Raw genomic sequence first — 25,879 nt, forward strand, 5'->3', positions numbered from 1 at the left:
GGGGAGGGGGGTTATCTCTTTGGGGGTTTTTTGTTCTTGTTTTTATTATGTATTTTGTGTTTTTATATTGTATTTGTTGTGAATTGCCCTGATAACTATGGATGAAGGGAAGTGTACAAAATTTAATAGTGATATTAATAATATCTTCAGGAGAAAGGCAAAACATTCCCTTTCAACCAGGTCTTTGGCTTTCTATATGGCCTTTTAGTGTAGGAAGGGCGTTTTAATGTATTCCCCACCGCACCCCTAGTTTTAATGTAGGTAGATAGGTTGCTTTGAGTTGCCATGGCAAAAAGGTGACCAATAAAATAAATAATAATAATCTTCCAATGGTGCCTGGAGCAACATGCAAAACTGAAGAGGGGTCCTGCAAGATTTCCGCTTATTATAGCAAGCAACCACTTCTCCTCAAGACTGCAGAAGGCGGGCGATTTCAGAATTTCCTCCTCGAGAGTTCTCCGCAGGACAAACCAAGGCAGGAAGCCAAATGAGTCACCCAGGCCAAGTGGGAAATCTCACAAGCAGTTTAATGAGCTATCCAAGTAAACTCAGCTACGTTCTTCCCAGAGCAAAGTCTCATTATTTTACGGCAAGGAAGGAAAACACATGCACCCCAAGACAGAAGCTTGTGTTTTCAGTGTTTGCGCAATGCAAAGCCCCACCAGCCTCTTTGCAAAGCTGCCTTGAGAAAGTGTTAGAAGGCACACCCAAGCTGTGTCTTTGAGGTGTATGGGGGACACACTAAAACTTCAGCTCTCTCCCTCCCATGCTCAACGCATCACTGTTGGAATGGAAAGCAAAACATACAGAGAAGGAGCAAGTCAGAGAGCATATCAAAAAGTTCCACTGTTAACTCTTAGAACCTAAGAAGAGTCTGCTGAAACAGGCCAATGGTCCATCTCCCTGTTCCAGCACTCTGCTCTTACAATTAGGCAACAAGATGCCCCATTGGGAAACCAAGGAGAAGAACATGGGCACAAAAGCAAATCTCCACTCCTGTGGTTTCCAGCAACTGGTATTCGGAAGCATTGCTGCCTCCAGCTGTGGCTAGTAACCATCAACAGCCCTCTCCTCCATGAATTTGTCTCACTCTCTTTTAAAACCATCCAAGTCGGTGGCCATTACTGCCTTCTGAGGGAGCGGGTTCCACAGTTTAACTATGTGCTGCATGAGAAAGTACTTCCTTTCATGTTTCCTGAATCTTCTAACATTCAATTTCATCAGACGTTCTAGAATTACGAGGGAGAATTTTTTTTCCTCTGTCCACTTTCTCCATGGCATGCATACTTTTATAAACTTCTACTGTGTTGTCTCTTGGTCGCTTTTTCTCTAGAATGAGAAGTCCCAAACTCTGCAACCTTTCCTCCAAGGGGGGAGGTCACTCCACCCCCTTGATTGATCTGGTTGCCCTATTCTGAACCTTTTCCAAATCTGCAATATCCTTTTTGAGGTGAGGCGACCAGTACTGTGCACAGTGCTCCAAATGTGGTTGCACCATAGATCTGTATAACAGTATTATGGCTCTGTCTTATCGACAGTTCATACATGACAAAAGTGACTGCTCTGTTCCAAAGCCACAAACAGCTGGAACTCATCAGGCTGGGCTGAAAATCTGCTGGCAGAAATCTTGGTTCTGGAACGCCAAGATGCAGCTCATGAAGGACATGAGGTCACCAAACTGCTCACAAGTACCAGAGAACACGGTGTCCAGTACATCCCACATTGAAAGTAAGATGCAGGACTTAGCAACCTCTTCAGAGAACTCCACCACACATTAGCCCACGGAAGGTCTTCAAATAAGGGCAAAGAGACAGAACACTGTGACCTGCTCCTATTTTGTTTATGCGTTTATAAGTAGAAAAGTTGGAATATTGGAAGCTGCCTTATACTGACTCAGGCTTTTGGTCCATCGAGCTCAGTACTGTCAACACTGACTGGCAGCAGGATATCAGGTCAGATTCTCAAGAATCATTATACCTAGGCCACTGTTTCTATCCTTGGAAGAGCTCACATGTGTTATTCATTATAAGAGTTGGGGACTTTGCTTTCAGATACAGAACAATAACACAATACAGTTCGATCACTCCTTATGCACATTTAACTTGTGCAATTTCAGCCTTACATGGTTGGCGGCTCCCCAGTTGAAATCACACAAGTTAAACACGCAAAAGGTGAAGAGCTTGAAAGCTCTTTCTGCACAGGGTTTTCCCAGCAAAGAAAGAGCTTTTAACCTCTCAGGCTTGCTTACCGGGCTCTGAGATGCTCTCAAAGGTCCTCTCGGCACACAGCTCTGGAAATGTAAGAATGTTTGCGTGGGGGCTATTCCAAGCAGGCAGTTTGATAATACACTTTTTTGGGGTATACATGCCATTCCCAGATCATAACCCCCACGCAAGACGTGACCATACCGTGCTGGTAAAAGCTGGTTGCTGGTAGACGCAGCAAGCAAATTCTTGCAGGAAATTCTGCAGAAATAGAGACACATCTATGGCTTTTATCAAAACAGTGAATGTAACAGACCATGGCAACCCCTAGCCTCTTCCTCCTTCTCCTTTCTTCCTACATGTCTTGGGGGGAAAACGAGACTCTGGTCATGATGTAACTTCCAGGCCACCACACTTCATCGTCTGCCAATTCCGGAGAGTGGGGGGAGAAGTGTAAAGCCTCGAAGCACACATTTTTTGCTTTACTAGATATGACCAAGGAAGACAGGAGACAGGCAGAAGGAGGAGTGGGAGGATGCCGATTTTGGAAGCAGCCCACCAGCTCCAGTAATGATCACCTTCAGCCCAAAAGAGAACACTTAAGTCAGAAGGGGTGTTTTGAAAAGGAGAGACTAGCAATCTCTCCTCTTCTGGGAAGCCAGTATAAACATTATGTCCTCCCTATGGCAGGCTGGTCCACTTGGAAGAGTTAACAGTGACTCATTTTGACTCACGGCAGGCAGTGCCATGGCCTATGGGGCAGAGCCCTTTAGCGTGGCAAAAGGCCACAAGTAGCTTCTCAAAGCAATGCCTGCCACACTGATCATTACCCCAGGGAAAGGGCTTTGGGCGCACCATGTGGATAAGAACTTCAGAAGAGCGCTGCTGGATCAGGCCAATGGCCCATCTAGTCCAGCATCCTTTTCTAACAGTGGCCACCCAGAGACCTTTTTAGGAAACCAGGAAGTAGAATACGCACACAAGGGCAACACTTTTCCTATCTTCCAGCAACTGGTATTCAAAAGCATTGCTGCCTCTGACCACAGAAAGCAGAGCACAGTCATCCTGACCAGTAGCCATCAACATACCTCTCCTCCATGCAAGTGTTCAGAACTAGTCAGGCACCAGGTGAATTTTGCACCGAAAGGGGTACAGTGAAGCTGCCTGCCTGATGTCAATTCCAGAGTGCAGGGTACTGCCAGAGTGCAGGGTACTGCCAAAAGGGGAGTTCCAGAGTGCAGGGTACTGCCACACTGAAAGATCAAGCTCTTATAAATGTGAACTAGGTAGTATATGTGGCAAGTGAGATGGAGTAAGTCTCCCCTTTTTGTAATTGTGGCATGATGCAACCAATTTTCCCACATCTATATCTGCATGTGAAAGAAGCACAAAAAGTATAATTTTTAAACTCCCAATATATTCACAAAGCAAAAATAATAATAATAAGTTCAAGCATCTAACTCATTTTTCCCCTAGAGCCTCTAGACTTCAGCTCCCAGGAGCCAAGGTGTTCAGGGATAATGGGAGATGGAGTCCAGCAACATCTGAAGGGCCACCAGCTTCCCGCTCTATAGAGCGAGTTAAAAGGCTTTTCCAGCAAGAAAACAGAACAAAATTGTCATGGGAGGACCTAGCCTGTTTTGAGCCAGAAGCAATGCAGCAAAGGGATCAGGCTTCAACACAGGAGATTTCCTGGACTTAAGACTCATTTCCTAAAGTTCTGCACCAACAGCCACCGGCTCTGAGAATCCCCAGTAAAAAAAAAAAAAAACCTGACAAACTGCTCCCAACTGGGGCTGTGCCTAACTCAGTCCTTCCCTTTCTCATAAAAATTTCTTCCCGTGTAAAAGTGGTTTCCTTTGGCGTTTTTGAACCATTTTTAAACTTCTTCTGAATTTTGGTGTTTTGTGGGGAGGGGGGTGAGTTTACTTTATCATTTCAAGGAGACCATTGGGGGGGGGGGGGACTGATTTCTTTCCAGTAGCATTTTTTCCAGCCTCCCTAGATGTCTCAGCTGTAAAAGCTCCAAGAGATCAGTTTCCTTGTGACATCTTCCCCCTGAGCTTTAACTGAACCACAGCAAGCTGTGGAGGTTGGCTGCAGCAGGGCGGAGACTGGTTTTGTTTACAGAAAGTCCTTCCTTTTGCATTAAAATAAAATCTGACCACTGTCCAGACTGGATAGCATTCTGCTCACACAAGGCCTGAACCCCCTTGGTTGAGTCAATGAACATAGGCAACATCAAAATCACAGACCACGCCCCAGTAGAAGCTACCCTTAAAATAGGAGAGGAAACATGAACCAACCCAACATAGTCCTTCAGTCCCATCCTAACTCAATTAATTAATTAATTAATTAATTAATCAGAGAGAGTCTCACAAGAACTCTCCAAAACTACTTCAAAGAAAATGACGTAGACAATATTACAACTCTGCTCCTTTGGGACACAATGAAAGCAGTCAGCAGAGGAGCCTGCACAAAAGAGAAAGCATCCCTTAAAAAACAAGCCTCCTCAAAAATTAGCAAAACTAGAACAAGGTGTCGCAGCCCTCTTAACACGCTACAAACAGGAGCTAAAAGACTCTGCTGCTGGAGAAAAGACAGGTCCACTTTCTTCTTACACAGCTTAGCAACCAATTATTTCGTATGTGAGACGAGACGATCAGAAAATGACTCCTCCAGAGATTCACAGAAGAATCTGGAGGGTATTATTAGACTAAAATACTGTTCACACAGTGGCAGACTTTGAGGTCTGACTTTGGGGTCTCAAATTTCAGCGGCGGCTATGCAACTCCAAAATTTGGTGCCCTCTCACCGTCTTTTCTACATCTTTGTTGTGGTGCCCCTGAAGCACACTCTCGGCTCTGCACCCAATGGCAGCAAACTAACTCCACCTCTGGTTTACGGCATGGATTACATGGTGCAACATCACTTTTCCTCTCCTTCTGTGCTATTGTTAACTCGGAGGGTGTTCTTACGAGCTTTTAACAGCTATTTTGATTGTTTTCATTGTGTTCTGCAAAAGGATGCTTTAAAAAAAAAAAGTAGAAAAACTTTACATAAGGGGTAGTAACACCTTCCCCATGCTTACAGGAAATCCCAGCTGAGGGTATCACTGGGATTTTCAGGAAAAACAGGCAGTGGGAAGTCTGCAGAGACAAGAGCACCAAAGGGAGGATTTGCAAAATTCAAGGAAAGGATCCCTTGGCCACTGTGAAAGCAAATAAAGTGCAACAAAACCACACATCCCACCCTTGACAATTTCACTGAAAGTTATATCCCCGCATGGCCTCCAGAAATTTTTAGATGCAACTTCTTTTTGCATTAACGACAATGGAGAGCTGTCAAAAAAAAAGGTTCTCAATGTTTTTGAACACAACAGAGAAGCTAAGTTTCAGCTTCTTCAAAGTCAGCACTCTTTCTGTAGGAAGCAATTTATAAAGCAATCCACAAACTCCAAGACTTGCCTTGGAAGTCGCCTTTACTTAAGGATGAAACTGGATGTTGCATATAACCATTTGTTAGTCTGGTGATCCAATGACATTCATGCATAACCATTACTAGAAACTAGTTAATGCACCAATGTTCATTAGACTGCAATCACAGTTCAGATTTATGCAGTGGGTACCACTGTGGTTTTCACTGTGTATGGTTTATTCCCTGCTCTAATGGGTTGCTACTGAGCAAAACTGAACCTTAACTGGAATCCAGTGAATGTTTGTGCATTGGCCAGGACTTGTGTGCACTGGTGTTGGTGATCATCTGGTGATCCAGGCATCACCCCAGCAACCCTTTTCAAACAGGATGGGCCACTTCCAGACTAGCAGCTGGGAATTGGAGAAGCTTCATCAGAGGGGCATTCAACCACACACAATGCAGACCCCAGTCCCAGACACCTTCCCCTCACCACAGCAAGGTTCCAAGCATATGTTTCTGTCAGGTATTTAAGGTGTTCCCATACTGCCCTTCACCAAAAATGGGCAATGGGACAGTTCACATCTGATTTAAGGCAACATAAAAAGTATAGTACATAATAAACAAAAATGATAAAACCGTTATCCTAAAATACATAAAGGGCATAATTAGCAACATCACAACACAGCAATTACTTCACCCATCAACCTCTAAAAAGCAGGTCAAAAAAATGTGAGTTCTGGTTTTGTTTCTAAGCAAATATAGTGTGGGGGCAAAATACACCTCAGTGGAGAAGTAATTCCACAGACATGGAGCCACTACCCAAAAGGCGGCATTTGAATTCTAATTAGTGTTTAATTGCTTTTTGATTACTGTTTTTGTTTTGTTTTTCTATGTTTTTGGCTGTTTCTATTTTATCTATAAGGCACATTGAGTCCCTGACTGGGGAAAAGGCAGGATATACATAAATATTATAATACTGCATTGTTTACATCTAGTTCAGCCCCAAATCCTCAGATGAGAGGAGTAAGCTTTTGGCAGCTGAATCCCCTTCTCAAAGAGAATAAACCCTTGTTCCTTTTGAAAAACACTTTGTTCTGGAAGACACACATCTCAACAGGTTAGCTCAACAGCCTCATGGAAAAGCTGAAAGGAAACCTCGACAATGGCTCAAGCGAATGAGAGAGGAATTGCTAAAGGCAGCCCACCCACCACATGTGGCTGCTTTCAGAGGTGAGAACTGCAATGCCTGTTCTGCAAGCTTGATCCCCTGACACACAAACATCCAAGAAACCCTTTGACTTCTTCTTTCAGTAGAGTGGTTTATGGGGCTTTGTGATAAGAGCAGATTTAGACCTAAAAGACAACACAGTCCCTTTTCTGTCACTAGCATCTACTGTACCCATCACAAACTTCATGGTCCATTTTTGTGTTTATTTACTTTTATATCCCACCATACAAAAGTTCTCCTCCTCCTCCTCATTAAATTCCCACAACAACCCTGTAAGGTAGATTAGGCTGAGAGGCAGTGACTAACCTGAGTGAGGATCTGAACTCTGGTCTCTCCCAGGTCCTACTGCGCCCCTCTGAACACTATGCCACACCGGCTCCGCAAGTCAGAAGATGATCTTCAGCCTAGCAGATGGATAGCCAAAATGGTGCCCTCCTCCAAATGTTGTTGCACTACAGCCCCATCAGCCCCCAGCCAACAAGGCCAATGGGTCAGGGGTCTGGGAATTGTAGTCCACACACACCAGGAGGACGCCATGTTTTTGCTACCCCAGTGCTGGCACATTAAGGGTGCATTTGACAGCTGTGACAAAACATTTCAAAACTGCCTCCCTGAGAGAACTCTAGGAATTGTGGCTCTGCCAGATCGCTGGAAATTCTTTTGCTGGAGATTCCCAGGGTTTCTTGGTTGGCAGCCGCTGTGATAAATCAGGCTTGAAATTGGACAAGAATTTGAAATGCAGATGGATCTTTGAGATGTTAAGTCTCTGATGGGTGAGGTGGGGTCAGGTCTCCTGTGAGGGCAACAAACATGACTAAAAAGTGGGAAAGCACCTTGTGAATGTTTGTGTACATGCACCCACACAACCAAAACAAGAAATTGGCACACGGAGATCTCTTATATCTTACTTTGACATTTTTGCTCAGGCACTTCTTATATGGGAGAAAAGGGGTCACAAAGACACCAGACCCCCTCACCTCAATGGTGTCCTTCCTGGAATAAGCCAATTGTATGCAACAGCTGACCAGTGCTGTCAAGGAAGCATCTCCTGATCAGCAGGAATAATTTTTTTAAAAAATGTTTACATTAAGCATTGAGAAGAGCTGCAGCTGCACACAAAACCTCTCACGGCTTTACCACAGTATCAAAGAATTGTCAAGTTGGAAGCAACCCCAAGGGTAATCTAGTCCAACCCCCTGCAATGCAGGAATTACATCCTAAGAAGCAAAGAATCAACTATTCCAACCTCCTCCAAGCCCATGGCACCATTTTGGTTGGGTTCTGCATGACAGCTGCAAGGTCCAGAATGACTCCAAGTTCACATCAATGCACTGACACTCTAGCATTTTGTTTTTAAAAGCTTAAGGCACTGTATTTGGACATAAGCAGAGCTATGCCATTAAAGCCAGCCATGCAAAGCAGGAATATTTATTCTAGAAAACCAGGCACCCTTTTACTGGAAAGTGTAGCTTGTTATTTTATAATGCAGCCTGGGAGACCTTTTGTCAGCACAACCGATAGCAGTCACGTTTCTCCAAAGCCACAAAAGTCAGTTCTCTGCAGATGAACGCAGCCTGGCAGATTTGTGCAAACTGCAGCCAAGCAACAGGGAGCCCGTGAACAGACGCCACTTCTGCAAAACCTGCAAGCAGGACCAGAACACAAGGCCTCTCTGCCCTCTGCGGTTTCCAGCAACTGGTATTCAGAAGCATGACTGTCTCCAGCTGTGGAGGGTAAAGCACAGCCACTGTGGCTTGTAGCCATCAGTAGACCTCTCTCCCTCCATGAATTTGATGAATCCTCTATTAAAGCCAGTCAGGTTTCACTGCCTCCTTTGGGAGCAGGTTCCATAGCTTTACTATGCACTGCATGAAGTACTTCCTTTTCTCTGTATTGAATCTTCCTATAAAAAAGCAGCTAAGGATAGAGAAAGTTTACATTCCCCTTTGGCTAACAACCATCTAAGTCAGCCTGCCTTGAAGTGCTTTGCTGTCAAAAGATGTAGTAGAAGCAAAAGGGAAGAATAGCTCTCTTCATACCCGCCGCTTGACCAAACCAGAGCTGCCCATTTACATTTGCTCCTACTGCCAGCCCAAATGTTTTGGAAAATACAAAGTTGTTTTAGCAGCTTTCCACAAGACAGAAGGCTTCTTCTGAGCATCCAGCAGGAGGATCCCTCAAACATCATCATCAATGCACCACAGGCTGGCTCTGAACTAATGATGCTTTTGTAGCACAGGACATTTTTCACGCAGGAATCCAGGAGAGATCTCTGGTGCAGTCTAGGCTAATATTTGCTGCAGGGGGGTGGGGATCTGTACTCTTTACACAGTGGATGTGTGGAAGCACAGAAGACGACCACCTTATTTGCAATATCCTCTGTACTCAAGTTCCAAAAACTTTAATGAACAGTCATGTGAGGAGGCCTGCCTAGGTATGGACTATACACTATGATCACATCTTACATGGGGGTTCAGTTCCAAGAGGTCCACGTATACCCAGCCTCTTGGAGCCACCCCTGCAGCTAGCAGGGGAAGGGAGAGAGAATCCCCAGTACTTCCAGAAACCACACAGTCAAGGGGCCTTGCCCAGCAAGTAAGGCAAATAGCTCAAAGGTTCTTTTTATGCTGGGCAACCCAAGCAGACCTGGCACTAAAAGAGGCTTTAAGCCCCCTGCCTTTCTTGGATGTGCCAGTTCTGAGAAGCCAAGGATGCTCACACAAGATCTTGTGCCCGGTGAGATCTTGCAACAGCATCCCAGAGCTGGGGCACTGAGCCGGCCTTGCCCCTCAAGCAAAGTGGAGAGCTGAAAAGCTCTTTTCGTGCCAAGCAGACTCAGCGAGAAAAGAGCTTTTAAGCTCTTTTGCTTGGGATTTGATATGAACAATTTCAAGCAGCTCACCTTCAACCACGTATGGTTGAAATCGCGCAACTCAACCGCATGCAAGATGCAATTCTGGTGTATCCTAATCGCATAGCAGGAAAGGGCGAGTCCTGGGACTAAGTGGAAAGCCAGCTTGGTTGGAAGCAAATTCCGACACCGTGTCCAAGAAGTCAGGAAGGGCCACACTCTGCTGTCAGCAAAACAAATGGGGTGAAGTAATGAGAAGCAAATTGGCAAGCTGAATAGGAAGAAGGCACTGAAGGAGCAGAGTCTCTGAGGAAGAAGCGAAGTGGAAACTGCCCCAGAGAAGCAGGGAAAGGGGCTGAAGAGAACAGGAAAGTCCCAGGAATGTGAGATTCAAGAAGACAGTAAAGCCTCATGCATGGCCTAATCAAATACAAAAAGCTAAAAACATTCATAAAATATCATAGTTAAAAAGTAATTAAGCCCTAATCAAATTAAAACAATATTTAAAAAACAAACCTATTAAAAATACGAATAAGAGATGCCGTGTTCCTTAGGCCTGACATTCCTGTGTCGATCATGTTTTTGCTAATAAAGAGTTAACTCCATCTTGCACGGCATGATTTATTGCTGGCTCGCCTCTGACACACTGACAGTCAGTGCAGACAATACTGTACTAAGCTAGATGGACTAATGGTGTTACTCAGTGGGAGACAGCTTCCTATGTTTGCTCTTCCTTTTCTCCCCTGTACTATTTTGGGGGTAGGTGGGCAGTACTCTCCACACAAATGCTCCTCCGTTTTAACTGATACTTTCGGCTAGCCATAGGAAGATGTCTGAGACCATTGGTCCCTCTAGCTCAGTACTGTCTGCACTGGCCAGCAGTGGCTCTTCAGGGTTTCAGGCAGGGGACACTTCCAGCCCAACCTGGAGATACTGCTGGGGACTGAACCCGGGACCTTCTGCATGTGTAGCAGGTGCCCTACCAATGGGCCATGGCAGTGGCGGAGTAAGGCTCCGCGGTACCCGGGGCGGCAAAGGAAACGCCCCGGGGGCGGGGCGTCGTGACATCACATTGTGACGTCATGACGCTCCGCCCCCAGGGCGTTTCCGGGAGTGCCGGCGCCGCTTCTGCAGCCCTCTTTTAAGCCGAAGAGCTCGCTTTTAAGCTCTCCGGCTCAAAAGGAGGCTGTGGAAGCGGCGATCCGATGACAGAGTGCGCCTGCGCGTGCAGGCGCACTCCGTCGTCGGGCCGTGCGCTGCCGCTCCCAGGGTGACGGAGGGAGCGGCAGCGCGTGGGAATGGTGGGAGGGGCTGCCTCTTGTCACCCCCACGTGCCGCCGTTCGCTCCGTTGCCCCAGGAGCAGCAGCACCGCACACACCGTGCGCTGCTGCTCCCGGGGGACGGAGCGAGTGGCGGCGCGTGGGGGTGACAAGCGACGGCCCCTCCTGCCACTCCCCACGCTGCCGGTCACCTCAGGAGCAGCAGCGCTGCACGGACGGGGTGCTCGCTCGGCCGTGCGCTGTTGCTCCTTGGGTGACGGAGGGAGCGGCAGTGCTTGGGAATGGCGGGAGGGGCTGCCGCTTGTCACCCCCACGCGCCGCCGCTCGCTCCGTCGCCCCGGGAGCAACAGCGCACGGCCAAGGGAGCACCCCGTCCGTGCAGCGCTGCTGCTCCCAGGGTGACCGGCGTTGCCTGGGGAGTGGCGGGAGGGGCGCCGCTTGTCACCCCCACCCGCCGCTTGTCGTCCCCACCCACCGCTTGTCGCCCCTGTCGCCCGGGGGCGTACCGCCCCCACCGCACCCCCCTAGCGACGCCCCTGGGCCCTGGTGCCTCCCCTTACAACACACATGTACATAGAAAGCTGCCTTCTGTTGAGTCACATAATTGCTGGAAATCACAGGGAAGGGGAGAGGGCTCTCGCACTTGAACCCTGCTTGTGGGTTTCCCACAAGCTCTGCTTATGTTTTTATTGATCCGTCAAACTCACAACTGCCTACACTGACTGGCAGGGGTTTTCCAGGGTTCCAGGCAGGGGACTCCAGATAGGGGACATTCCCAGCCCTACCTGGGAGATGCAATTGGGAATTGAACCTGGAATATTCTGCATGCAAAGCAGTTTTAGTGATACCCAGCGAGAAGAGCTTACATCAGGGTGACATCACAACCAACGCAAATCATTCCCACAGTGCTTGGGCTGGATTCCAAAACAAATACAAGCTATTATGTATTGCTGGGGGGGGGGGAGATGGGGGGGGAACCTAAACAGCTGCTTTAAAAATTCCCCTAATCTTAGAGTGACTGTATGTGTGTGTGGTTCTTCTCTCTCATATGCCTTCCTTTATGGTTTTGAACACACATCACTCATTTCATATCTCCTAGAAGCACACTGCCATTCTTCCTCCATCTTCCAGGGGAGACCATTTTCATTGAGGTTGAATCCTGACAAGACAGGAGTACTGTTCTTGGGGGACAGGAGGCGGGCAGGTGTAGAGGACTCCCTGGTCCTCAATGGGGTAACTGTGCCCCTGAAGGACCAGGTGTGCAGCCTGGGAGTCATTTTGGATTCACAGCTATCCATGGAGGTGCAGGTTAATTCTGTGTCCAGGGCAGCTGTCTACCAGCTCCATCTGGTACGCAGGCTGAGACCCTACCTGCCCACGGACTGTCTCGCCAATGTGGTGCATGCTCTAGGTATCTCTCGCTTGGATTACTGCAATGCACTCTGTGTGGGGCTACCTTTGAAGGTGACCCGGAAACTGCAATTAATCCAGAATGTGGCAGCTAGACTGGTGACTGGGAGTGGCCGCCGGGACCACATAGGTCTGGAAAGACCTACATTGGCTCCCAGTATGTTTCCAAGCACAATTCAAAGTGTTGGTGCTGGTTCCAGGTTTGGCTGAGATATAAAGATTTGTTAGAAAGGAAAACACCCAGGTGGATTTCACCCTTAGAAGCTAAAGCTCATAAAAGAATAAACATGGAAGGTGAATGGCCAAGATATACTGACATTTTGGTTCAAGACGGAGATACGTACAAATTGAAATCATATGAACAGATGAAAGGGAAAGTATTTGATTGGCTGCAATATTACCAGATTAATGAGTTGTATAAAATAGATAAGAAATATGGCTTTCAATCAGAGAAATCCAAGTTGGAAACGGAATTGATAGAACCAAAGGTTAAAAATCTGTCTAGAATGTATAATTTGTTGCTGGAGTGGAATATGAAAGATGAGATGGTTAAATCGGTAATGATTGAATGGGCAAAGGATGTAGGGCACAATATTATGTTGGAGGATTAGGAAAGGTTGTGGAAGACAGGTATGAAATTTTCAGCATGTAATAGCCTGAGAGAAAATGTAATGAAAATGATGTATAGATGGTATTTAACTCCGGTTAAGTTGGCCAAAATTTACCATCGACAATGTAGTAAATGCTGGAAATGTAAACAAGCAGAAGGGACATTCTTTCATATGTGGTGGATGTGCCCGAAAGTAAAAGACTTCTGGGACAAGATTTATAATGAGTTGAAAAAAAGTGTTGAAAAACACGTTTAGTAAAAAACCAGAAGCCTTTTTACTGGGTATTCTAAACCAAGAAATTTTAAGATAAGATAGAATAGTTTTTATGTATGCCACAACAGCAGCAAGGATTTTGCTGGCAAAGAATTGGAAGACAGAAGAAATAGCTACGATTCAAGATTGGCAGATGAAAATGATGGATTATATGGAACTCGCTGAACTGACCGGGAAACTCCGAAACCAGATGGACAACGTGGTGGAGAAAGATTGGACTAAATTTAAAGTATATTTGAAAAAATATGTTAAAATAAGTATTTAAATGCAGACAGGTAGAAATACGAAGGCTAGAGATAGAAGTTACCGGTAGATTGCATTTAGTAATAGAGGAAGTAATGATAAGGAAGTTAAAATATGGTAAGTTGATTAAAGTTTTAAGTTAGAATATAAAAATGTAAGGAAATTACTGAAGATGATTTACAAGGAAAGCAGCCAGAGAGGACGAGAGGAAGTCAATCTACAATGTTATATAGAAAATTAGACAGGTTTAAATACGGTAGGTATTTTTGTTTTTTGTTTAGTCATATTGTTTTTTATGGTGTTTTGGTTTTGTATGTAGTTTTTGTGTAGTGTTTTTATTTGTGTTATATTAAAAATCAATAAAAAAATTGGGGGGGAAATGATTAGCATACTGGGGAAAAAACCAAAGTGTTGGTGCTGACCTTTAAAACCCTAAACGGCCTCGGTCCAGTATACCTGAAGGGGCGTCTCCACCCACATCGTTCTACCCGGACACTGAAGTCCAGTGCCGAGGGCCTTCTTGCGGTTCCCTTGCTGCGAGAAGCCAAGTTACAGGGAACCAGGCAGAGAGCCTTCTTGGTTGTGGCACCTGCCCTGTGGAATGCCCTCCCACCAGATGTCAAAGAGAAAAACAACTACCAGACTTTTAGAAGACATCTGAAAGCAGCCCTGTTTAGGGAAGCTTTTAATGTTTAATAGATTATTGTATTTTAACATTCTGCTGGAAGCGGCCCGAGTGGCTGGGGAAACCCAGCCAGATGGGCAGGGTATAAATAAATTATTGTTATTATTGTTGTTGTTGCTGTTGTTGTCATCATCCGGACTTGGTGGCAGACTGCAGGCCTGGATATATACAGCCTGACCACAAGGGAGGCTTCCTCAACGATTCCCCCACTGCCACAGCAATACTCAAAATTGATGGAAAGAAAAGTTGCTGTCAACCCACAAACCACACATAATATCCTAATATCCTATGAAGAGCCTGCTAGGTCAGGCCAAAGTCCTAGCCCAGCATCATGTTCTCACAGCGGCCGAAAAGATGCCCCAATGGGAAACCGATGAACAGGATTCAAGCACAACACCACTCTCCCCTACTGTGGTTTCCAGCAATAGCTATTCAGCTGTGGAGTCAGACTTAACATGAGTTAACAGTCAAAACAAAATAAAAATTAAAAAAATCCTTCCAGTAGCACCTTAGAGACCAACTAAGTTTGTTCTTGGTATGAGCTTTCATGTGCATGCACACTTCTTCAGATACACTGAAACAGAAGTCACCAGACCAGCCCCTTGTATTTAGTGAGAGAGTTGGGAGGGGTATTACTCAGAAGGATGGTGGGGATGGGTGATTGCCTGATACCGTAGGTGTGGAAAACCTGTTGATGACTGTTAACGACTGCAATTGGTCTTACAGGAAAAAGCAAGGGGTGAGATGGCTAAAGATAGCTTATTTAACAGTGTGATGGAGAAGCAGTAAAAAGCTAATGCTATTCTAGGCTGCATCGACAGAAGCACAGTGTCCAGATCAAGTGAACTAATAGTACCACTCTATTTTGCCTTGGCAAGAACCTTCCTAGAGTACTGTGTCCGGTGCTGGGTGCCACATTTTATGAAGGATATAAACAAGTTGGGTGATTAAGGGTCTGGAAATTAAGCCTTATGAAGAATGAGTGAGTTGGGTATGTTTGGCTTAGAAAAGAGGAGACTGAGAGGAGATATGAAAGCCATCTTCAAATATCTAAAGGGCTGTCACATGGAAGAGTAAGCTTGTTTTCTCTTGCTCCAGGGGGTAAGACCTAAACCAATAGATTCAAGTTACAGTTCTATGGTTCTATGACTCATGTCATATCTACATTATCCACATCATTAAAGCAGTGGTACTCCTTTTAACAGTAATGGATTCCCCAGCACCATGAAAGAATCCTCAGAACTCTAGTTTGCAAAGGAGGAGGAGGAGGAGAGTTGTTAGGAGAACCTTCATGAACTACAGTTCCCAGGATTCTTTGGAGGAAGCCATGACTGTTAGGGTGGTCTACGAGTGCTTTGAATATATGTGAGCTTACACTCCTCAAGAAAGTTCACCTCCAGGTCATCTCTGATGACAGATTAAATATTGTGACTTTCTTTCACGTACAACAGCCTTTAATTGGAATTTCCCGAAAAGCCTTCTGAGAACTTGCTTTTGCATGACCTGGAAAGATATTATGCTTCCATTTGCCAGAAAACTAGGAGGTGGGTAATTATATATCCAATTAGTAAGTGGGCACTGGAAGTTCAGGAGGACGTTGTTATTTCTTCTCCCAAATTGCACAAAAGGATTTTTGAGCCAGGTGGGGCACTCTCGACAATCTGAGGATGCAGAAGGAAACACCCATGTATTTTATTTTATTTTTTGCACGTGCTTCTGAGAGAAGCTGAAAGGAATTTATGGGCAGACTCTTCTCTCGTGGTGTTATGAGCCAAGAAACAGATGAACTGGAAGATGTTTCACACTTGTTTTCTTTAATTACAACTGAAGGCCTTGAAGAATTACAGTGTGGCCCTTCGTCAAGGCGTCTAGGATCCTACACACATTAGAAAACTCTCATTATATGACCGGGGGTGGGGGGGTGGGAGGTTCCCCCCTTACAAAATGCAAGTAAATAAATGTACGTTTCACTTGTTTACACACAGGTGTGCTGAGGCTGCACATTGTTACGCTATAGATGTGCATTTTAAACATACACAAAAGATATTTCACCCCAAGCTAAAGGAAAGGTCACGCTACATGCCATGAACTTGTCTGCCACCATTCCTCCCAGTTTTTTGGATGAACAACACTTGTGGGGGGTGCTAAAGTAATAAGTGGGGGGTGGCACAAGCAGGTGGAGCAGCCACTTAACCCCTTCCATTCCTGTTTGTTTGCTCAGCCAGCTTCCTAAGGGGGACGGTTGTGGCTCAGTGGCAGAACATCTGCTTTGCATGTAGAAGGTTTCTGGTTCCATACCCAGGTAGGGCTGGGAACGTTCCCTGCCTGAACCCCTGGAGAGCTGGAGCGAGTCAGAACATGAGCGGAGGTGCTGGATCAGGCTAGTCCTGCATCCTGTTCTCACAGTAGGTAACCAGATCCTAGTGGGGGGTTGTTATTCTTATTTACTAAATTTGCTTGTCACTTCATCTTCCCCAAGGTAACCCAAAGCAACTTACTAACAAACGAACAATCCCTTATAGAAACATTAAAAACAAGGAGGGACATACAGTCAGTGACGGGGCTTCATGCTCCAGCACTGGGGGGGGGGGCAGAGAGCAGGCGCACGTCCCGGAGGTGTGGCACACTGCCCGTAGGGGCATAGCGTGCGTCCTGGGGGCGTGGCACACCGCCTGCAGGGACGTGGCGTCCAGTGTGGACGGGGGGGGCAGCCGTGATGGCACCCCACCAGGATCGCGCTGCCAGCGGCAGTGCACTCCCCCCACACTCCTCTTCCTCCACCAGTGCATACAGTTGTACCTCGGAATTCGAATGGAATGCATTCTGGAAGTCCGTTCGACTTCCAAAATGTTTGGAAATCAAGGCGCAGCTTCCGATTGGCTGCAGGAAGCTCCTGCAGCCAATCAGAAGCTGCATTGGACGTTCGGGTTCCAAAGAACGTTTGCAAACTGAAACACTCACTTCTGGGTTTGCAGCATTAGGGAGTCAAAACGTTCGACTTGCAAGGGATCCAAGGTAAGATGTACTTTAAAAACATGCAGGAATCTTTTTGCCCCATGTGGGGCTTGAACCCACAACCTTGAGATTAAGAGTCCCATACTTTGCTGACTGAACAATCCTTTCCTTCCTGTCTGAAGCCCTAGAGTTACTGCCAGCCAGGGGAGGCAATACTGAGCAAGATGGACCAATGGTCTGACTTGATATTACACAGCTTCTGATATTCCTGTGATGGTGCCATAAATGAACAACAACTATGGTCGGACCCAAGATAAGCAGGCTTCCTAAGATATTCCTGCATTCTGTATGACTGCAATTTGGCCCCAAGCCTGACTGTCATTAATTCAACTGTTTAGCAATCCCAGAAAGCTGGGAACACATTTTAAGATATTTTGGTTTACAGCCCAGATTACACAGGTATTACTTATCTTAATTTTTAAGGGTTGCATCTCACCATTCAGAGTTTAAAAACCAGTTGTACTTTTTACAGCAAAAGAATCTAGCCAAACTATTCATGTATTTTGCTTAATTTTTTTAAAAAAAATGTCTATTCCACCAATCTCTCCATAGCGATTTGGGTTGGCCAACAGTAGTCAAAAGAGATTAAAGGGGGGACCCTTTAAGAACTTGGTATATAGTCAAATCAGTAAGTTAACCATATCCATTTAACAAAGTCCAGCAACACAATAAAACAGCACAGTACTGAGCCAGCAAAAAATACACAGTTTAAATTATTGCTTGCTGGTTTTATTGTATAGAACATTCAAGAACTTGCCAATATTTTAAAAATGCAAGCAAATGAGAAAAATGGGCATGTCTGCTAGCTCAGTTCCAACCAATTCTGCAGCCCCTTTGGGAGTGGGAGGCTACTGTACTTTTCTTAGGAGATATCTTTGTCTCCCAAAGTTATATTTCCCAAAATCCCTTGGAGGAAACAGTAGCAGCTTAACTAGTTCAGAATCAGTTTTTACTTGGTAGCTTAAGCGCCATAATGCTTCTCTCTGGCCTCACTGGCTACTCAAGCATCTATGGCCAAACGTATTCAGATCACTGGGAAAGAAAATTACTATCACCAATTGCAATCAAAGGGCAAGGGCCACATGCATCTCTATTCAGTGGCGGTTCTGCAAACAGATTTCCCCAACCGAACCCACAAACAGCTTTCAACATTACCCAAATGTAAGGGGAGGCCGCAGAGTATTTATACCCTACTGGTGGATGCATGCTAATTTGATCTAAATTTCCATGTAAGTGCACAGATGGTACAAAGACTGCTTATAATTAAACCTACGAGTTTAAGGCTACAAAACAGATGGAACAGCTCCAACGGTATTACCCTATATCTTGCTCCAAAACATGCACAAAAGAAGATGAGCTCATTGCCAAGCATATCTTTCCAAAAATTATGCAGCAAGGCTATAGGCCAGCTTTGAATTCAATTGTACAGCATGAGAGATGAGTAAGTGTGCATGCACACGAAAGCTCATACCAAGAACAAACTTAGTTGGTCTCTAAGGTGCTACTGGAAGGAATTTTTTTTATTTTTTATTTTGTTTTCACCATGGCAGACCAACACGGCTACCTACCTGTAACTGTTGCTTTAACTCTGTACTGGTTGCATGATACATCAATACCAGCTATCTGGAAAATAACCTCAGCAGAAGACCTTCTCCTTCAGGTACTTGGACCCAAGCCATATAGGGCTTTAAAAGTAACAGCAGCTTGAATTGGGCCCATGAAATTCTCTGTGAATTGGCATATGTACAAACCTAGTGGCGCTACTGATGCTTGCTAATCAAAGGTCCAGCAGCCTAGTTGACAGGTTGAAAAACAAACTGCCACCCCTCAGAGAATTTGCATCGCATGCCTTGGATTTAATCTGCAATGACTTTCCAAGATTTCAGTCTATCCTGGAAAAGTTGGGGAATGAACCTGGGAATTTCAGCATGCACAGAAAAAGCCCCAAAGAATGAACCAGTCGGCAGTACCATTGGCATACTTGAAAAGGAACAAGCACACCTACGTGTCACAATGTGAAAGGCTACGTGGGTGTCAGCATAATTAATTTCCTACCTGAGTGGAGGTACACTGTGTGCAAAGCTAAGAAGCCCAACACCCTTGTCCTCTGCAGTTACTCAAAAACATAAAAAGCATGTTCAGTGCGCAGTACAGCAGTCTGTGCTTCTGAATAACAAGGCTCAATTAAGTATCTGCATACAGCTTGATGCTAGATGTCTACCTTACCATAAATCTCTCCACATGAAAACAGCTGGAGGTTTTGGGGGACCACTTGCATCATTTTTCCTGCCTGTTGTATCAACTGTATGATTTGTAATTATATTTTTTTATTTTTGGTGTTATTGTTTTTTTACTTATTCCATAGAAAGAATTTAAACTGCAATACAATAAAAGAAATAAAAGACCCAATAAAAATATTATTAAAAATCAATATATTTAAAGTGCCATCTTCTGTCTTCAAGCACAAATCCAGGCATGCCACAGACCACCTGAAAAAGGTTTGCATTCTGGAAACCCTGGGCATCAAGTCCCCAAAAAGGCACCTCTTTATAAAGACTTTCAGATACCCCACCAGTGCCCAACTTGCTCCATTATGAAGCCAATGGGGTTCTGCTAAACTGCATATAAATATGTAACATTATTTTGTCTCCAAGGGCAGTGGAGACAGAACAGGGCAAGGATGGACTATGGAGATGACAGAGCAGACTGGGGCTGAGGGATGCTATATTCCAAAACATGTGAAGGGCACCAGGTTTAGGAAAGGTGCAGCAATTCTATGTTATCCAAGCTTGAAAAGTTCAACTGGTGAGAGAACCTCTGCAAGTCATAGAATCAGTGCTTATTTTCAGGGGGTATGCAAGGGTACAGAGTACCAACGCCTCTTTTTGTCGTTAAAAAGTGTGGCACTTGCTGTAGCAGCTTCATTGTGAGTACCAGCACCTATTTTCTAGAAGAAGAAAAAAGCACTGCACAGAATCATAGAATCAAAGAATTGTAGAGCTGGAAAGGATACTGAAGGGCATGCAGTCCAACCCCCTTCAGTGCAGGAACCTCAAGCAGCTCATCCATGACAAATGGCCATCCAACCTCTGCTTAAAAACCTCCAAAGAAGGAGAGTCCACTCCCTCCCAAGGGAGTCTGTCCCACTGTCCCACTACTCTTATTGTCAGAAAGTTCTTCCTAAGGTTTAGTTGGAATCTCCTTTCTTGTACCTTGAAGTCATTGGTTTGGGTCCTACACTCCAGAGGGGGAGAAAACAAACTTGTTCCATCTTCCATGTGACAGCTGTTCAGATATTTGAGGGTGGCTATCATATCTCCTCTCTGTCTTTTCTAGGCTAAATATACCCAGCTCCATCCACAATTCCTCATCAGGCTTGGTTTCCAGACCCTCTATTATCTTGGTCAACTTTCAGCTTGACAATATCCTCCTGGAAATAGTACTCCAGGTGTGGTCTGACCAAGGCAGAAGAGAGCAGTACTATTACTTCCCTTGATTGGGACACTATAGACTTCTGCAGATGCAGCCCAGAATAGCAATAGCACTATTGACTCATGTTCAGTTTGTGGTCTACCAGAACCCCTAGATCCTTTTCACATGTACTACTGGCTTTCCCCATCTTATCTTTGTGTAGCTAGGGAGTGATGCTTGCAGGGTGCTCTTTGGCCTTGTGGAGTCTTCAGTGTGGGGTTCCTCAGAGTTTTATTTTTTTCACCCATGCTTTTTAACATCTACAGGAAACCGCTGAGTAGGAGCATGTGGTCAAATCATTGATATGACAGCCACCTTCAAATATCTGTCCCTCGGAAGATGGAGCAAGCTGGTTTTCTGTTGCTCAGAGGTGAAGAACCAAACCAATGGATTCAAATGGCAACAAAAGGAGATCCTGACTAAGGTTGGGGTAAAAAGGAGTACTCCTGACCTGCCCGTTGCTTTAAATTGACTACACCTGCTTTATAGGAATTTGGGACAACCTATGTCCTTACATAAGCTAACATCAGAAGAGCTTGCTGGATCAGGGAGAAGGGGACCAGTATCCTGTTCTCACAGTGGCCAGCCAGATGCCCCAATGGGAAACCATGTGTAGGATTTGAGCCCAACAGCCCATTCCCATATTGTGGTTTCCAGCTACGGGGATTCAGAAACATGGCTGCCTCCAACCATGGAAGCGGGCATAGCCATCATGGCTAGCAGCCTTCTACAGCCCTCTCCTCCATAAAGATGTCAGCAGCAGCACAGGAAACGTTCACCGCAGCTCATCTCCCCTGCTGCTTGGAAAGAGTGGATAAGTTTCTTGCTTATTCAACACAAAGTAAGATTAGCAATTTCTGGAGAACATTTTGCACATTTCCCTTTCCATGCATTGAAATATACATGCATCTTCCTACATAAAGGGCGGGGGAGGGAAAGTGCTAGCTTTTTTTCTGTGGCATGCGAACTCTAAGGAACTGCACCTTACAAATCATCAGAAGCAGCCCCCCTTAAACCTGGAGCCAGTAGAAAAAGGGCCTCCCCGTGGAGCCTGCTCCCTACAGATACCTCCTGCAACTCGAGAAGAAGCAGAGGTGGTGGGTGGCAGCAGGATTTTAAAAAACAACTTTTACTGTTCAGTGCGTGGAGATGTTCTCCCTAGGACTGAGTCAGCATGCAATGGTTTTACTGGGTGTGTTTGGAAAGTGTTTATTCCTGGTTCATTTAAATCATATTTTGTGTCATAAACTGCTCTGAGAGCCTCAGTAACCGGATGTCTTTTAGGGAGCATCCACGAGGCCTCTTTCTGCAAGGTTAATATTGCTTGCAAGAGAACATGCAGAGCTCCTCTGGCAATCCAAACTCTCCTGATTCACAATTCAATATCCTCAGCACTATGCTAGGGACACCTAAACAAACACAAGGAACTCAACACCAGCCTTAATCTACCTCTTAGTACATTTAAAGACCAAAAAGACCAATCTGTACTATACATTCAAAGCAGTACAATCCCACATTAAACAGTCATGGCATCCCCAAAGAATTCTAGCTCGTGTAGTTTAAGGGTACTGAAGAATTGTTGGGAGTAACCTCCATATTCCCCTCCCAGAGCTACAATTCCTTGAGTTCCTTGGGAAGAGGGATTGATCATTAAACCACACTGGGAACTGTAGCTCTGGGGAGGGGAATAGGGGTCTCATAACACCATTCAGCACAGTTCCCAGGATTCTCTGAGAGAATCAATGTCTGTTTTAAAGTGGGATGACAGTGTTCTAAATGTACAGTGCAGACAGGGTCAATGGCACACACACACTCAAGGCAGTGATGCAGTCAATGTTTTTTTGTGGAGGAGGGGAGAGAAAAATCAAGGCTGCAAGGAGAAATGCCCATCCCCATCCCAACAAATGCAAATGCACCGTGTCTCTCTGTCTCTCTCACACACAATGAGGGGAGCCAATACAAATTACTGGGTCCCTGGGGCCTAACTATCATGCATATGTTTTATTTAATTCTTAGCAAAATGTATTTTTCGTGCTCAATGTGTGCACAGTTCTGAATAGTGAACTATGCATTTCTGACCCTCTGTGAAGATTGGCTCCTGTGCTTTGACAATCTGACAGTGCAGTCTCATCTTATGATATGTGGCTGCATTTGTCAGTTTTTCTATAGAAAACCCTGTGTGAATGCAAAAAATGGTTGTGTGATCCTCAAAAAATACTGCTATTATCATACTTATTATTAGACATAAAAATGAGGTGGTGCATTATTTTATACCCAGTGCAAATGTTTTTAGCTGGGTCACCCTTGCTGGGAAGCCGGGGGAGAGGGGGGAAATCAACTGGGCCTGAACCTGCTCTCACGGCCTTTATTCCACACACATACAGGTGAGTTTTCAGGCTCTCCTTACTTTTGATGGCGCTGATGAGAGCGTTCCCATCTTTGATGACATCCTTGATGAACTTGTTGGTCCTTTCCAGCTCCTGCTCATAACATTTGAGCCTTTCTCTGAAGTCAGGGCTGTCCAGGTAACAATCGCTGAACTCCAGTGGAGGGTGCCCCATGGCTCCTTTTTTGATGGGGGGGGGGAGAAGAGGGTGGAAAGAAGGGTAATAAAAGAGGAGAGTCGTGCTTTTTTCCAAAGAGAGAAGAAAGCCCAACCTCCCCCCCCCCACCCCGCAATCCTCCCTTTATAATCACAGACTTGTTGAGGGAAGACGTCAGACGGGGTAGGAGGGGGGCAGCCCAGCTAGGTCGCTTCTTAAACCACTGGGGGTGAGGGGAAGAGGAGAATCCAGGGGCTGAACGGCGTCTGCTCACCACCAAAGGCAACAGCGGAGGAAGGGAAGAGAGGGGTGGGACGGCAGGGCGCCCTCCAGCGGGCGGGCCGCGGGTGGCGCGCGGCCTGCAGGGCTCCCCAGCCGCTGCATCCCTCCCGGCCGCGAGCGGGCCCAGCACCGTTGGAAAAAAACACTGCGGGATGCACCGCCGGGAGGGCACCTAGAAGGGGAGAGGTGCAGCTGCCGCGCGCCGGCCTGCAGGCTTCCCTCCCGAGTCCCGCGCCCCCCGCAATGTTTTTTCCAGCAGCGCTGGGCTGGCCGGGAGGGATGCATTTGCTCGGGCGGCGCGCCCCGCCCATTTGGATACCCCGTCCTCTTGTTGTGTAGGGGCGAGTTGCGTGTCCACCAACCCACCCACCCCAGGCGCCGGCAGGGGTTGCTACGCCGGTGCCAACGGCCCTCCGCACGGACGCAAGAAAAAAGATTTGGGGGCATATGGAGGAAACTACCTGGAGAAATCTGGCGTGACGGCGAATTGAAGCCGCATCAGCAGGGAGCCGGCTGGCCCTTCTCTTCCCTTCTTCCACGGCCGCTTAGGCTTCCGCGCCGGCTCTGAATGGACCCAGTTGGAGGTGGAGCAGGCGACCGCAGAAGCACTATCCAGCCCGGCGCGCAGCTGCAAGTCCCCTCCCACTAGCGCCAGAGACGGGCTGGGCTTTGTTCGCCTGCCTGCCTCCTTCCGTACCCGCCCAGCGCCTCGCCCTCTTACCGCTCCGCCTGCCCTTCCCTTAAAGGCACAGTCCGAGGGCTTCGCGGGGCTTCTCCGCCCTCGCTTCCCGCACTGCAGGGGGTTGGGCTAGATGTCACTTGGGACCCCTTCCGACTTTGCAACTCTGCGGTTCATTGGAGGCGGTGGGAAGTACTGTACTCCAGGGGGCAGAGCTGGGTAGTGGTTAGAGAGCCGGACTAGGAAGCGGGAAAAGCCGGGTTCAAGTGGGCAGAGCAGAGCCAAAGATTTTGCGGGAAAGGCGACATCCCGACACCATTGTAGCCACACTTGCTCCCCAGAGATCTGCGAGCTTAGGTACCGCACACCTGCTTGCCTGCCTCTTTCCTGTCCAAATGAATGAGTTGTGAGCAGGTATTTCTTGCCTATGAAATTGGGAGCAGAAAAGCGAGCCTTCTGCCTCTTCACCTGCAGAGATTTATAACACATTTTTAGAAATTGTTGAGAAAGATCGGTGCCTGAGTTTGGCTTTGCGTTTTCCTCTTCCCTCCCCGTCCCTTTTCCCTTGCGTGCCCTGCTTTGTTTGGGTTTTAGGTTGTATTAAGCCTGTGGGCACGGACTGTCTTGTCCTGATCAGCCGAAGATGCTCCAAATGAACGAACGAATGAATCTCTCTTAAGCCTTTAAGCTCACTGGGTCACTGCAGCTCTCAGCCTACCTCACAGGGTTATTGTGGGTATTAAATGAGGAATAGCTCATTGGAGGAAAAAGTTGTTTTTTTTTAATGGAGTACAGTAACAAGCTTGGTGGGTCAGGAGAATGATGTGGGCATAGTGCAGTGGTTTTCAAACAGTGGGCCATGGCACCCTGGAGTGTCTTGAATGATGGCAAAGCTGTCAACTTTTCCCTTTTCTTGCGAGGAATCCTATTCGGAATTTACCTTTAATTTACCTTAAAAAAGGTAAAAGTTTACAGCTATGTGATGGTCAGGTGTGTCGCGGGCAACGCTGGCATCTGTCCCTCTTTCCCTCACTCCTCTGATGCTCCTCTTGCATCTCTGCCTCCCAAAAGGCTTGCACAGCTGTTTATTGCAGCAGCCCTGGCTATAAGCTTTGCAGGTGAATGGTGCCTCTGGGACGCACTTCTCTTTGGAGCGGGGGGGGGGGGGAGGTTGGTGGCTCAGAGTCCAGGGGCAGCAGCAGTGGTTGCCCTGGGGACTCCCAAGAAGAGGGGAGGGGAGAGGAAGCTGAGAAAACACTCCACAAGGGAGGGTGTTCAAAAAAAGGGTGAGAGGCTGCCAGCTCTGCAGGCAAGGGGTGACATAATTGGGCTCCTGAGCCCCACAGGGGTGCCGCAGAAAGAATGTAGTTGGTCAAGGGAGCCGTGGTCTCAAAAAGGTTCAAAATCTCTGACATAGTGTACAGTATCTTGATTTCAGTAATGCTTTTAACAAAGGCCCCCATGATATTCTTGCAAGGAAGGTGGTAAAATGTGGGTTGAACGAGCGTGGATTTGTAGCTGGTGGGTGGACTGAACCCAAAGAGTACTCATTAATGGTTCCTTGTCAACCTGGGGAAAAGTGACAAGTGGGGAGCCGCAGGGTTCTGTCCTAGGCCCGTTGTTGTTCAACGTCTTTATAAATGATTTGGATGAAGGAATTGAGGGGATGCTCGTCAGATTTGCAGA

General features: G+C 46.4%; 1 protein-coding gene across 1 annotated transcript in view; it reads right to left on the reverse strand.

Annotated features, from left to right (window-relative positions):
* The window catches only part of OPHN1 (oligophrenin 1), a 125,996-nt gene extending 101,809 nt beyond the window's left edge, over positions 1-24,187 (reverse strand). Inside the window, exons 1-2 of the mRNA XM_033137449.1 lie at positions 23,976-24,187; positions 23,097-23,255 (exon numbers count right to left, since the gene is read on the reverse strand). Of these exons, the coding sequence (XP_032993340.1) occupies positions 23,097-23,250 (154 nt within the window). The 5' untranslated portion in view covers positions 23,251-23,255; positions 23,976-24,187. The remainder of the gene's footprint in view (positions 1-23,096; positions 23,256-23,975) is intronic.
* Between the last annotated feature and the right edge of the window lie 1,692 nt (positions 24,188-25,879).

This window comes from Lacerta agilis, chromosome Z, assembly GCF_009819535.1.
Source record: "Lacerta agilis isolate rLacAgi1 chromosome Z, rLacAgi1.pri, whole genome shotgun sequence".
In the NCBI taxonomy this organism is placed as follows: Eukaryota; Metazoa; Chordata; class Lepidosauria; order Squamata; family Lacertidae; genus Lacerta; species Lacerta agilis.